Source organism: Lepidochelys olivacea, assembly GCF_965140295.1.
Source record: "Lepidochelys olivacea isolate rLepOli2 genome assembly, chromosome: 6".
Taxonomy (NCBI): domain Eukaryota; kingdom Metazoa; phylum Chordata; order Testudines; family Cheloniidae; genus Lepidochelys; species Lepidochelys olivacea.
The window spans coordinates 59,243,939-59,258,300 of record NC_140416.1 but is presented as its reverse complement, the minus strand read 5'-3'; the positions used below and the strand labels follow the sequence as shown (position 1 = coordinate 59,258,300).

Genomic DNA, 14,362 nt, shown 5'->3' with positions numbered 1-14,362 from the left:
ATTGAAATGGTAACAAGTTCTGTTCAAAGTGTCCCTTCTGTAAAACAACCCATACAGACAAAAGCAAATGAAACATCATCCACTGAGTCAAGTTTGCATTTATAAAATGTATTAAGAAAAATATTTGGATTTCTTTTAAACTAAGGAGATTATACTTCATATATATATAACAAACTGCTTCCATTCCAAAAGAAAACTGAAGTCTCACTGTGTCCTTCAACGCCACATTCATAATACTACAGAACATGTGACAAGAAAAAAGAAGCGTGGAGTTAAATATCCCAGAAATTTATTGAATATTTGCTTGAATACATTCTGTGTAGAAATGTTAGGTTCGCTCGGTTTTGGTGCTCCCAGGAAACCTCACTGACAGAGGCACTGACCTGAAACAGTTGCCAATCTGGAGTTGTTAGATATGAAAATGTTAAGCAAAGGTCTACGGTCCCTCCCTGGCCCACTGGATTTGAGTCTACAGTGAAAGAAGGTACCTTCCTTTTGAAGAACTCAATTTGCGCAAGCTGCTATATAAGAGCAAATGATGTTTAAGAGAGCGTTCCACATCTTGGTCTGTTTAAAACATTCAAATACTTTAAGAAAGTATCTGCTTTTGGAGTTTTTGATACTGGAAACTTTCAGTCCAGGGTGTTTGTATCTGGGTGTCTAATTTATCATATATTCTCCTTAACTGGTACTCATCCCAGGAAATTTAGTCTTCAGCTTTAGCTTCCATTTCCTCAGCATCATCATCTCCATCCACTTCAGCATTTTCCCTCTCCAGCCTTTCCAGCTGCCTTGCAAGCTCAGTCTCATCTGTGTCAGTAACCACCTTGGGCTGAAAGGCAGGACACATACATACCATTAACATTTGGTTTTCTTTAACCTCTTATATTTTGTGTAAAATATCACCGATAGGAAAGAAAATAAACCAAATTATTCTGCTAGTACTCATCCTAAATGTAGAGCAAGAGATCAAACTGATTCAAATTTACACTATGAAAAACAAAAATACTACTACTTAATATGATTTTGTGACTTATGGTTTCAATATTCTCTGCAGTACTGGAAACAAACACTAGCGTGTTAGTCAAAAAAAAAACCTGGCAGAGAATCTGACTGGAAATGCAAAAAAATTAAACAAACCACTTCTACCTAGCATTTAAAAAGTTTTTAAAAATCTGAGTTTTTATAAACAAAGTTTATCAGGAACACAGGGAAGTATTTTTGGTAAATAAACTTTGTTACTGACAGTTTTGTTTAAGCAGGAACAATATTTGTTCAGTACAAAGCAGGTACCACTTATTTTTTGGTAACGGTAGTTTTCCACTGAGATTTCGTCTTCTGCTCTAAAATAATTAGGAAAAATGGAGCATTTTAATACAGAAACAGTTCTCACCTCCATCTGCACATTGAAGACTCCTCTCTTCTCTTCAATCTTTTCTTTAATGACAGCCATGGCTTGGTTGAGAACAGAGAGGCCTTCAGTTCTCTCCAACGTTGTGGTGGTCATCACATAACGAGGAGGAGCTATCAGATTAATCTATAAAAATTGAAGAAAAAAGGCAGATTCAATCATAAAGAAACAGACCACAACAAAAACGGAAGCGACCAATACTGCCCTTTTAAAAATGGATTTGACATATACCACAGTGCAAAGAACAAGTATCCATTATTTCTCAAGCAGCATGAACCACTTATGAGAAAACAATTAAGCTTTTGGTTTTAGACGCTTACAGGAGAATGTACAATCTACTTCTCTATATTCATCATTAGAGATTCTTATATAGTGCCTCCAGTGGGAGCTATGATCCACTGAACCTGCGGACACAGCAGGTAAACAAACCACCCCAGCCCACCAGGGGGCTTACCCTGGCAGGCTGTGTGCCAAAGGTTGCCAGTCCCTGTTCTGGCTGCTCCCAGAAGATAAAAGGTGATTCAGGGTCTTTGGGAAATGATTATCCATTAATGTACCCAGTATACTAAAACTGTTTGGACAGAAGACTATGTGATTGACTGGGTGCAGTAACCCCTCTGAAATTCAGCATGAGAACCCAAACCCACTGGGGCTAAAAGATCCCCTCATTTCCCAAGCTGGTCCTTGGAAATAAATACTGCAGGAATATATCCAGGAACAACAGGTGTTAAGAAACAGGGTTTATCTACAACATGGCCTGTCTTGATTATCCCTGTCAGCTAATTTAACAGAATGGACTCTTTGAGATCCCTTCAGAGACAAAGGAATGACTTGCCCACCTAGCTGGGAAGAGGGTGAGAAATGCACATGATAAATAGGCACCCTGATAAGACACTAAACTACTTCCTGGCACCAGTCACCTGACACAGGTCAGAGTCACTTACTTTAATTGGCATGTTCTCTGTGGAACAGTTCAAACCAGCTCTCAGAGCTTCTTTCACTGCATCAATGCCCTCATAACCATAACAAGCAACTTCAATGTCTAAGACAAAGACAACCCAATTAATGCAAAGAATAATACAATATTCAAAAATCCAATTATAGAACACTGTACAATTATTTCAAGGAAAACTATTTTTTAAAAAAATTAATCACTACTAGTCAGCTCTCAGGACCGCTTCGGTACCCTTTGAAAATGGGATGTCTAGGAACGTTGCAGTTTCCCTATCTATAAAATGATGAAAATACTTACATAATTTAGAAGAGTTCTTTGATGATTAACAGTCTTATAGAGTGCTTTGAAATTGTAAGATACTGAATAATAAAAATATCGACCGAATTAAGTCAGTAACCATGTAATTTCATTTCATAAAGTGGAAAGAGACTTAGATGCAACTTCAAAATATAAAATATAAAAAAATGATAACAGAAGACTGCAAAATGAAAGCACTGTCAAAAAAGCTCAAATTAAAGGAAATGCCACCTAAAACCCAAGAAATTCTGCCAACATTAATGTTTGAGGCCTGCATCACTGGGAATTTTCATACTATCGTATTAGTTTACAGTAGAAATGATTACCATGTTTTGTTTTGTTTTTTGTCTGTTTGAGGAGGACTCAGAACCATGAAGCTTGCATTTGTTAATTATTATCTGATTAGTCACCAGACAAAGGTTTTTGTATGTCTATATCCATATATAATTGCTGCACAAAGCAGTCATTTGTTGACTACTCTCCCACACAGGTGATTCACAACACTCCACCATTTTTAGTGGTTGCAATCAAATGTGGATAACAAAGTAAACATCTTAGTCAGACTCAGACTGATCTCTAAAAGCCCACAGGAAAATTCCTTATTTCCTTACAAGACAGAGTTCAAATCCAACTTAGCCTGTCAAAATAACACAACAGTCTATCGAAACTAAATGAGGGAACATTCATTCTAAGTAATTTTATGAGACTCCAGTCAAAGAGCTCTTGTTCTGGGGATTTATTTCAGTATATAAACAGGATTTGGAAATCAAAATCTATGCATCTATGTAAAATCTTAATTTTAATTCATATGGTGCAACGAAGTAACAGCTTTAGGTATTAGCACAAACAGTTTCACTCCCCTGCACTTTGAGCCACCTCCTTCACTTCCCTAAACCCAGATATGGCTTATTCTCGCCACCCCAACCAAAACAATAAAAAACATAATACTGATTGCCCTATAATGCTTTACTAGAGGCATTTTCTACCCCTTTGTGACAGCCTGACATTTGTAACTATCCACTATATTTCGTTGGTAACTGTGCTTGTGGCTTGTTCAATTATTTGGCTGAACAGCCAGATTAATGCTTTTAGCAAAGCACACTGGGCTCAATCATCCTGTCAGGGAAGACATAACAAGCAGCAATGAGCTTAACACGCAGACAGAGAAACTAACATTTTGAGTAATAGGAGAAGCTGTCAAGGGAGGTTGTAAATCATCATCACTAGACAGGTTCAAAGGTGTAATCAATAACAACTGATGAATATTTTAAATCAGTCTTTGTGCCAGTTCAAGGGGATGGACTGGATTACTTATCAAGCTGCTGCTTTCAGAGAAGAGGATTCTGTGATTAGTAATACAAACATCAGAAAGAAGCCTATGGAATACTTAAGGAAGGACAGCAATGTTTCTTAGACTGGGCTAGTAGGTCCCCTGTTAACAGTGTCATTTCAGCATGCCTTAGCCACAGTCTCTCTCCTCCAAAAAAATATACAAAAGTACCATGGGATTTAGAGGAAGGAGGACACGGACAGTAATCTGAAAGGCATTTTATTCAAGGATAGCCAATTCTGAAACAGCAATTTCATTCAAATATTGTCACTGAGAGGTAGTAATTGTTTTAATTGGGTTTATAATTTTACATTGTGCTTAGTAACTGGATTTCAGTGACTGTGTGTTGTGTATAGGGACTCTGGTCATAAACTTATTGTCCATTTAGGACTCACCAGCTCGGATTTTGACCGCCTGTGGTGTTAGACGTCTATTTATGTTGTCAATCAGCACACGTCTCTCATCTTCTGTCAAATCTAGTCCATCCAGAATTGCAGGGTCTCTGAGTCAAACAAAGCAATGTTAAACATGTTAGCGATCTATAAACAAGATGAGACACAAGTACCAATATTAACATGTAGTACTACTCCTATAGTGTTATGTATGACAAAGTGATATGCTGTGCAAAGAGAGAGGGGAAGCTTTGTTAAGAAAACATTTAAACAATGGAGAGAAATGAAAGCATCCACTTAAAAATACCTTTGCTGTGGACATATTTCTCGATAAGGGAGGAGCACAGTTGCCTCAGCCTTTCATTCAAGTTATATGGAGGAAATAAGACTGCATGACAAACTCATTTTAATCAAAAGGAGGGAATAACTTCTGTTTGGCATCAAATCTACATTATATTTGCAGTGAAAAATGCAGCCAGCTATATGGAGCTTATACTGCATCCCTTATGCAGAGGAGGCTATGCTATGTGAAAGAGAAACTCTGACACAGAGATTTAAAGTAATGGCTTATTCAAATACCTTAATGTTTTGGTCAGGGGCAAATACTACCCTATAAATGAAAGAGAAAATAAGACTACATAGCCCCCACCCACTCAGTATGGTGCTTTGACTCCCTCTTGTGGTAGATGCACCACACTTGGCTAACAGACATACGTCTTTCTAGCTCAGGCACCAGAGGTTGATGCTTTAAGATCCAGAGCTCCGGGGTAAAATTGCTGCTGCTGCTGACCTAGTCAGGGGTGAGGTGTAACAAGTGGTAGCATTTCCTTTTAGTGCTGCTTTGCTCCATTCAGCAAACTACTAAAACAAACAAGCATAGCCTACTTAGATTGTAAGCTCCTTGGGGCAGGAATAGTCTTTTTGTACAGCACCTAGCACAACAGGGGCCTGCTCCATGACTAGGGCAATAATAAAAATACATAATCATGTAACTAATAATAATGGATAAGCTCCTCACAAACAAGTTTTCCCCATTAGACCTCCCCTTGTTATTTCACTGCTGCATAAGAGCAATCTGCTGAGCAAGTCATCCTCTATTGCCTAGGGAGCCAACATCCTGATAGTTCCATTTGCAAGCCCTGATTAGTCACACCAAAAACGAATCGCAGTTCTCTGAAATGCAACACAAGCCCCACCTGTAACACCACTAGCTAGAACGTATTAACTAGAATGCTTTCCACAACAGACTTAATTTTGGACATCATGCTCTGCTATCTTATGATGATCTTTATTGATTTTACATGCAGAAATATAGCATAAGGACACACACGGTCAAACTATAACCAACAGATTTTATGTCATACTGTTTATATCTTGAAAAATATGAATTTATATAGGGTGAATATGGTGCCCTTGTTAAGTCTGAATATCCAGTCTCCTAACTTACAGCCTGATCCTGCACATACTCCAATTAAGACTTCCACAAAATTCAACAGGCCCTTAATGAGCAGACACTTGGGGGAAGATTTAAGTTATTTAGATGCTTAAAGATACAGATAGGCACCTACTGGGATTTTCAAAAGCACCTAGGCACCAATCTGCATCTTTAGGTGCCTAAATACCTTTAAAAATCTGGCCCTGGGTATGCTATTATGTAAATGGTATATTTGTTTTCAGGGTTAATTTGTCCTTGTACACACCAAGAAACACATGGTGCCACAACCAATCACTTTTCAGTAATCAGAATCACATCAATTATATGTTCAGCCCTTGAAAATGTAAACCAAAATTTGAGTTTATACACGCGAACAGTGCAAAGGTTAAGATTTAAGACTACAGTTGATGAGAATGCTTTCTGCACCTAGTGCATAGCGATGCCAATAACTGTTGTTCCTTCTTTTGTTTTTTTTAAATGTAGTTTGTTTGAAATATATATTCAATTATGCATTTTGGTTGCACAGTTAAACTCTCAAAAAAATCACAAAGCGTCAAATTTGCCTGTGGAATCTTAACTCTGGCCTTTCCACATATGTATTAAGATAAATTACATGATTACATACTGACTTCTTAGATACATTTTTTTCTTGTAACTCTTAAAAAGTTGTGGGGTGGGTTCCCCAACCCTAATTCTGAAAATTAGATTTGAGTAATGAGTTTTCCAGGTTTAATCCTCAAAACAGCCCTAGTTATATAAAGGACTCCAGGTCAATACCACAGTGTTTGTCTCACAGTATGACAGTGCGCTTTGGGGTCCCTTTTGGAGCAATGTGCCCTGATGTGCCATTAATCAGTGAGCATCCCTTCATTAAACTAAAACTCTTTTATCTCAAAACACAATATACAGATACAATTTAAGGAGGATTAAAAACCAGTAATAAAAGCTTTGAATCTCCAGGTGGATATAAGAAAACATGCACAGATTGAAATAACCAGTCACAGACACCTAGAGGCAGACTGAAGTTATACTTTTCTAGATTTTGTATTTTAGAATGGGAAGAAAGAAGAGGGGGAAGAATTTTCTGAGAAATCCAATTCTGCTCAATTGCCAATTGAGCCTTTTATGAAGGCACCATTAAGAGGAACTGCATGTCTTAACAGATCAGTCTTTAAGTGAATGGTCTGTATCTCAGTACAAACTATTTCAACTGATGCACCGCTTCTGCTTCCAGTCCCTTAGATCAGTGTCTCAACAACCGGCCCATGGACGAGTACTGGTCCTGGAGATATCCCTGATACAGTTTAGGAAGGCAGAAAGCCGGTCCCTGGTATCAAAAAAGGTTGAGAACCACTGCCTTAGAGGAATGACAAGCCAACCTCATTGATACATTTGAAAAGAAGGTCTAATCTAACAAACCTCTGGGATTACAGGTAAACATCATCTACTTCAAACAGATTAGTCTCAATACATTTGTATTTCTGTATTACAGGCATATACTTGGGAACACCTAATTGGGAGACAAGTGAAATGAGATCCTGTTGATGCATTAGGGAACCATCTGGCATATATAGTTCCTGAAAGTCATTAACACACACACACACACACACACACAAAAAAAAAGGTTTGCAAGGACTATAGGGCCCTACCAAATTCACATTGCATTTTGGTCAATTTCACTGTCATAGGATTTTAAAAATCGTAAATTCATGATTTCAGCTATCTGAAATTTCACATTGCTGTAATTGTAGGGGTCCCGACACAAAAACTAGTTGTGGGTGGAAGGGAGGGTGTCACAAGCTTATTGCAGGGGGGTTTGCAGTACTGCTACCCTTATTTCTGCACTGCCGCTGGTGGCGGCGCTGCCTTCAAAGTGGAGCAGCTGGAGCGGCGGCTGCTGGTTGAGAGCCCAGCTCTGAAGGCAGAGCCGCCATCACCAGTAGCACAGAAGTAAGGATGGCCTGGTATGGTATTGCCACCCTTACTTCTGCACTGCTGCCTGCAGAGCTGGTCGCCCGGCCAATAGCCACTGGGTGCTCTGGCCACCCAACTCTGAAGGCAGCGCAGAAGTAAGGGTGGCGGTATTGCGAACCCCCTGCAACTCTCTTTTGGGTCAGGACCCCCAATTTGAGAAACGTTGGTCTCCCCTGTGAAATCTGTATAGAATATGATAAAAGCACCCAAGACCAGATTTCACAGTCTGACGCATTTTTCATGGCTGTGAATTTGGTAGGGCCCTAGCAATGACCACAGAAGAAAACAAGTTAAGGAGGAGTTCAATTTAAGTGAGCTGGAAATTGACAGACACAAAGGCTAAACCCTTTACCTTTTTTTTAAAAAAGTATTGTAAGGCTCCTTAATGATGCCTTGTTTCCTCCGGACTGGCAGCACTTATAAACCCATTCTTCTGTGTTCAAATACCTTACTCAGAGAGTTCCTCAACAATTCTCCATACCAAAGCAAATTACTTTTAAAAACAGGCCTGTGCAAAGTGACGCTTGTGGGAGAATACGGCAGAATCCTTGGAATCTAGTTCCCAGTGTTAAAGAGCTCCAATGAGAGCACCACGTTGGTGCTGCCTGAAACAGATGTTGGGCAGACAAAAATTGGGAATAGTGAGACTTATTTGACCAGTGTGTGACTAACGCTGCCCGTTGTCCAATGGGCTATGAGGAAAATTTTGATGGCTCTATTCCGAGAAACGCTGGTCTACAGCTATGGAACTAAAACAATAAGAGTAAAAAGGTGCCCTTACGAGACTGCATGCTTGAATGCATCATAAGCACCATATCCTGGTCTTTTGTACTTGTCATCAAATACCCAGGCAGTTCTCTGGAACAGACTCTCCAGCTGCTCATCCTTGGTGTATTCCAACACCTCAGCAACATGGCGAAGGATACTGTAAACCTAGGACAAACAACAACAACAACAAAAAAGTAGGGGATGAAGGACCTCAGTGAAGATTATTATTTAAATTGTAATCTCTTCGACACAGGGATTATCCCCCCTCACTATGTGTTTGTACAGTGCACAATAGAGCTTGCTCTTTGTTGGAGCCTCCAGGTGCTACTGTAATACAAATAGTAAGAGTAAAGAATATTCATATAAGAGGCAGCAATTATAAAGGAGTTATAAACTGAAAGCTTTAGGGTGCTGACACCGTATGATTTTCCTTACCTGGCATTGCATAGGGCAATTATATGCTATACCCTATACAATTATTCAGTATCTTAAAGTGCTTTATCAACATTAACCTATATTGCACGTGTGCGAGAATGATATTATTTATACCCATTTGAGGAGTGTTATACTGAACAACATGAGTCAGTGACAGAGGTGGAAACAGAACCCAGGAGTCCCAGCTCCCAGTCTAAACCCCAGCCATATATTTCAAAGTATGTTAAAGGAACTAGAACGGCATTTCATTTTCACAACAGTTCAGCTCTCTGTGGTTTTCTTGGCATGGAGCGAGTTGGAAATGTAGGTGGTTGGAAGTCAGCAAAGTAATGTAAAGCACAGACACGAACTTACAGTTTTTGATTTGGTGAATTTGTCTTCACATTTGATTGCCTCCTCTGGGGAAACTCTTCTTTTTGACAAGTCAATGTAACCTAACAGGAAGCAAAACATTTTGAAAGATTCAGTTTCAGTGTACAGAGTACAAACACTTCGCTTACATTAGTGACAAATGCTCCGAGCCTTACGCATCAGGCACTGAGATCAGTTACAAGCAAAGATTGAACCTGTTTTAGCAGATTAAAATTTGTTCTTTGGACTGTAAATCAACTTAAAACAGCTACCTTTCACATCACCAACATTTTTAAAATACTGCTTCTATTTAAGAGCATTTGCCCCAAAATTCAGTACAAGTTTCTCCTTATGCTCTACTTCAGCGATTAACTAGCCACTACTATTCCAAGAACTGTGCACATTCTTCGCGACAATGATGCCGGCACACACAAAAGTAAATAAAAGGTATATTTTTGGTAGCATTTCACAAGAAACCATTTGAAGTTGGCAGTCTTGGTAGTTTAGATGGGTATGACTCTACAGCAGTGGTTCTTAACCTGGGGTGCATGCACCCCTTGGGAGTGCGAGATGGCCTTTCTGGGGGTGCGAAACATGCTGGTTTTTTTAGAAGATAAATCATCGAAATCACAAATTCAGTACAGGCATGTAAGTACAACTACTTTGTTTCATCAAACCTAAGTATTTATTAACATTATACATTTTTTAACAATTACTATAATATACAAATAGGTTTAAAGAACTGACCTACTTCAACGATTTTTGATAATAGTGCAAGAACATATTTTGAGAACCAAAGAGGTGCACGCTGCAGTAAACGTTAAGAATCACTGCTCTACAGTATCATAGCCAAGATCTGGGCTCAATTTCTGCTGCAGTTCCTTGATCACATCTATGTAAGAAATGAGAGCACAGCATGCTCAGATACTACAGGTAGGCAGGTCTTCCAATGCTTAATCCTGTCTGATTAAGCAGCAGCACTGATGGGTTCCAAATGGCATCCCAACTAGTCCATCTCAGGAGTTCCTCTCAGGGTTCAATAAGAGAGGCAGATGACCCCAAGAGAGCTTTTTTAAAAGGAGGACGAAATCTGTAAAGGTAAAAAGTATCCTTCAGTGCAGCTTCTTTCATCTGGAACAGACTTTCTGCATCTCTCCAACTCATTTCAAATCTCATCTGAAAATGTTTCTTCTCCCTTATTAACCTCAATTTCTCTCTCTGCTGTTATCCATGATTCAATTCCGATAAATATTTTAGGAATACATTTTATATGTAAGACTATACTGGGGTGGCCAAACTATGGCTCACGAGCCACATGCAGCTCTTTTACAGTTCAAGTGCGGCTTGTGAAGCCCCTCGCCCCTTCTCCACTGGGGGAGGGTGGGGGGGAAGGAGGAGAGTGGGGAGAAGAAAACATGCTTTACAGAAGAGAACACTGCTTTACAGTGGCATTGTGGGGTAGCGACTGAAGCCCCAAGCCCTGGCAAGCGTGCCCCAACTCTCAAACTTCTGAAGATCGTCCTATATGGTTCAGAGCGTCAGTAAGTTTGGCCACCCTTGGACTATACAAATGAAACAACTCTATTTTCCGGTTTCTAAAAGAGGATGCTTGTGTGTTTCATTAACTACTGAGACAGGTCCGAACACAGATGTGGCACTGTTATCTGCGAATACTGAGGGGACTGCTTGTATGCTGTATCCTATACCAAATGCATTAAAAGAACTTTCAACTTGTAATGCTAATTATTCAAAAGTCAGGAAATACCAAAGTTAAGGGTGCCTATGCAACCTTACCTCTACCCATGTGTGTATGCATTATATGATGGAGAATAGTTACATGATCACATAATATTGTGTACACATTGCCTCTGCCTTATTTGGTGCACAGGATGGACTGTGTGGTGTGAATGAGGAAATTGTTCATTATTTATGTTTATTCTCACTGCACCAGTAGTATCGATGGTCACCGTTTTCCTCACTCTATATCAACAAGCAGAAGCACTACTGAACTTTCAAAAGAAAATGCCACTTCACTATGGCTTGTTGACCAAGCATAAACTTTAGAAGTCTTAAGGCCTGATCCTGCAGATCCTCCTTCATAGGACTCCTCCTCTCTCCTACAAGCAGTCCCTCTGAAGCCAACAGGACTACTTGCCTGAGTAAGGATAACACACAAGGACAGCAGCTTGCAGCATCAGGCCTTACTTTGTGCCACTATATATTTAAAAAACCAATTACAAATTCAAAGAGTAGCTAGGGTCCCAGGTTTTACAGCATTGCTTTTTACAGTTACAATCAGAAGTGTCATTCCACCTACTTTCCCAACATACCTTTCTCTTTGTCGACCCTTATGACCACAACACACTCATTCCTGCCTATGCGGATGAGTTTGTTTATGGAGCGGATACGTCTCCTGGATAGTTCACTAAGAAGAATCATGCCTTCAATGTTGTTGTATTCCAGTAGGCTGACATAAGCTCCCATTTCAGCAATGGATCGAACATTGACCATCACTACATCTTCCACCTCTGGAAATTTATGCTGGTAGAATCTACAGCTTAGTCCAGGCATACTGTGATTTGAGTAAAAGAAGCAGAGATTATTATTCATCTCACTGCACTGGCCACCACTAATCCACTATTGTGGCAAATACTGAGATTTCAACTGCAGGTGGAGGACAAAGAAAAATGTTTCCGTTTGTCCACAATTTGAAATTGTGCACCAACTAGTTCATGATTTCATAAACTTTGGCATGTAGAACTTACGCTTAAGTACTAGTAACACTCATTAAGCCTTACAAATTATTAACAACTTTAATATTAAACTATATCAAGCCCTTTACCTATCTGGTCATCAATTGCCAGGAAATGTCCAACCAAAAGGGTTTTGGCCATTCCATTAAAAATGGATAGCTATGTTAGGAGAATAATATGAAAAACAAAACCATTAAATACCAGTTAAGGTTGCTTCAGGGCACAACCTGTCCGATCACCCAAAACCTTGAAAGTAAGGAAATACCATGTTGAAGAGAGAAGTCTGCTCTGAGCTTGTCATCCAGACATCACATTATCTATGAAACACCATACCTCACCACAGATAGGGAAATTCAAAAAGGACAGAGATACAAACTACTCTCTCTGCATTCACCTGACTCTCAAAGTAACACAAAAATCATAACTCAGACTTTAACAACCCTAGCATATATGCAGGGAAAACATCTGGAGTCCAGCTTACTGGGCAACACATAAAATGACGTAGAGAAAGTAGGAGGCTGGAATTTAGATTTTGGATTACAAGTCAAGGAGGAGGATTCTGGACAATGTAGTACATCTCTGGATCCCACAGGGGAATATTCCAGGCTGAGTGCAGAGTCCTTGGAAAGACCGTCTAAAAACACCTCAAAATGGGCACTTTTTGGGGGTCAGAGCACAAGGATCCAAAGGAGATGTCAATACAGAGGATGACACTAACTGGCCCAGATCTGATGATGCCCTAGAGAAAGAACAGCTGGTGCAAAGAAAGCCTAAGTAAGGCATGGGTGATGCTGATCGGAGAGGGAAATACCAAGAACCAGCTGGGACTCTTTCGTCTCCTTCCCTTGAAGGCAATCAGCAGCAAGACAGCACCAAGACCCTATTAGAATCCTCACTAAAACAAAATGATCGGCATCACTGGAAAAGAAAATGCTTTCTACTACCTCTAGCTTGCTAGGAAACTTTGCTTCTTCTTCCTGTATGAAAAGCCACACGTTTGTCACCTCTAAGCTTAATTACCATAACTCAGTGTACAAGCCTGAATATTTAATGCCATGCAGAATGCAGCGGGCCAAGCCTCTGTGAGGACACCAGGCCTGGGTCTGTAGCCAGTAGCTCTCATTCTGTTTCAATTGTCAGTTCAAAGCTTTGGTCCTGATCCTGAAAGCTATCCATGGGTCAGGACCCAGCTATATCAGGCTTCCGCTCACGACCTCCCTTGAGGAAGGCGGCAACACAAGAACAGGAACAAGCCAGCAGAGGGTCAACGGGCAAGACGACCCAGCGACAGGAGAAAGAAAGGCAGAAAGCCTAAAGCTGGCGAGACATTTTCATTCGGCAAAACACTTAGTCTCAAAATCTCTCTCAACGCACCCGTGAGCCTCGCTAGTCTGTGCGGACACAGCGCCAACGCTGCCCGCAGCAGCGGCGCACAGAAACCGAGAGCCGGACGCCCGGGGCTGCCGGATGCCCCGCACCGGTGGGCCCTGGTGCCCCGCCGCCAGCCCCTACCCCGGCCTACGAGGAGCCAGCGCCGCCCGCAGGCTCGGGACAGAGGCCGGCCGCAGCGGGCTCCTGGCAGCCGCTTCCCCCGCCACTGCGCCCCGCACGCAGGCTCTGGCGGGGCCGCCCCGGCCTGCTCGTCTCGGACGACGCAGTGTCGCCGCCAGCTCCACGGGCCCGGCCACCGGGGATACGCTCCGAGGAGAGGGAGACTCCGGCGACCGCGTTACCTGCTCGGTATCCGGGTCCCGCTCTCTGCTCCGGGGGTCTCGCTTTAGTTCCTCCCTGTCCGCCGCAGCGTGCGCCGAGCCTCCACCTCACTGCGCAGCCGCGAACCCGCCCCTTCTCACCTCACACAGCGCGTGAGACCTGCAGTGCTCGCGCGAGAGTCCATACTCCTCATCATAGAGTCTCCGCGACCGCCGGGCGAGATAGAGGGACCCTGGAGGACCCATCATAGAGTGCAAGGTCTTCGGGAAGCACAGACCGGCTCAGGAACTTCCAAATCCGGTGGAGTGCGGGGGGTTCTGAAAGGGACGCACGCGCGCAGGAACTTGCAGAAACCATAGAGTCGAGGACCTCCTGGCGGTACAAACCGGCCTAGGAACAAGTCATGCATTTTCCTTTCTGTCACACGGTGGCGCTGCAGCGAGTGATGGTCACGTGACTACCACTGCCCGGCAGCCGCGCGTTGTTTTGCCCGTACTGTGTCAATGCGCGACATATGCAACGGAGACGGAAAGGCCCAACATCCGGGT

The 14,362-nt window shown here is 41.7% G+C and overlaps 1 protein-coding gene across 1 annotated transcript; it reads right to left on the bottom strand.

The window, feature by feature from the left end:
* Positions 1-272: 272 nt before the first annotated feature.
* Positions 273-13,972, bottom strand: EIF2S1 (eukaryotic translation initiation factor 2 subunit alpha). The gene is made up of 8 exons (XM_084630113.1): positions 13,835-13,972; positions 11,679-11,920; positions 9,352-9,431; positions 8,576-8,727; positions 4,389-4,495; positions 2,356-2,453; positions 1,394-1,537; positions 273-832 (listed from the first exon to the last, which is right to left on the bottom strand). The coding sequence occupies exons 2-8, from the start codon at positions 11,917-11,919 to the stop codon at positions 707-709; spliced, it is 948 nt and encodes a 315-aa protein (XP_084486239.1). The 5' UTR covers position 11,920; positions 13,835-13,972; the 3' UTR covers positions 273-706.
* Between the last annotated feature and the right edge of the window lie 390 nt (positions 13,973-14,362).

What these genes read in the sequence shown, in the direction of transcription:
- EIF2S1 (XM_084630113.1), bottom strand. Translation starts at nt 11,919, where the DNA reads ATGCCTGGACTAAGCTGTAGATTCTACCAGCATAAATTTCCAGAGGTG. An exon ending in CAGAGAACATGCCAATTAAA is followed by an intron (nt 1,538 to 2,355) that starts GTAAGTGACTCT and finishes CAATTTTTATAG; the next exon opens with ATTAATCTGATAGCTCCTCC. An exon ending in TCTTCAATGTGCAGATGGAG is followed by an intron (nt 833 to 1,393) that starts GTGAGAACTGTT and finishes CCTGCCTTTCAG; the next exon opens with CCCAAGGTGGTTACTGACAC.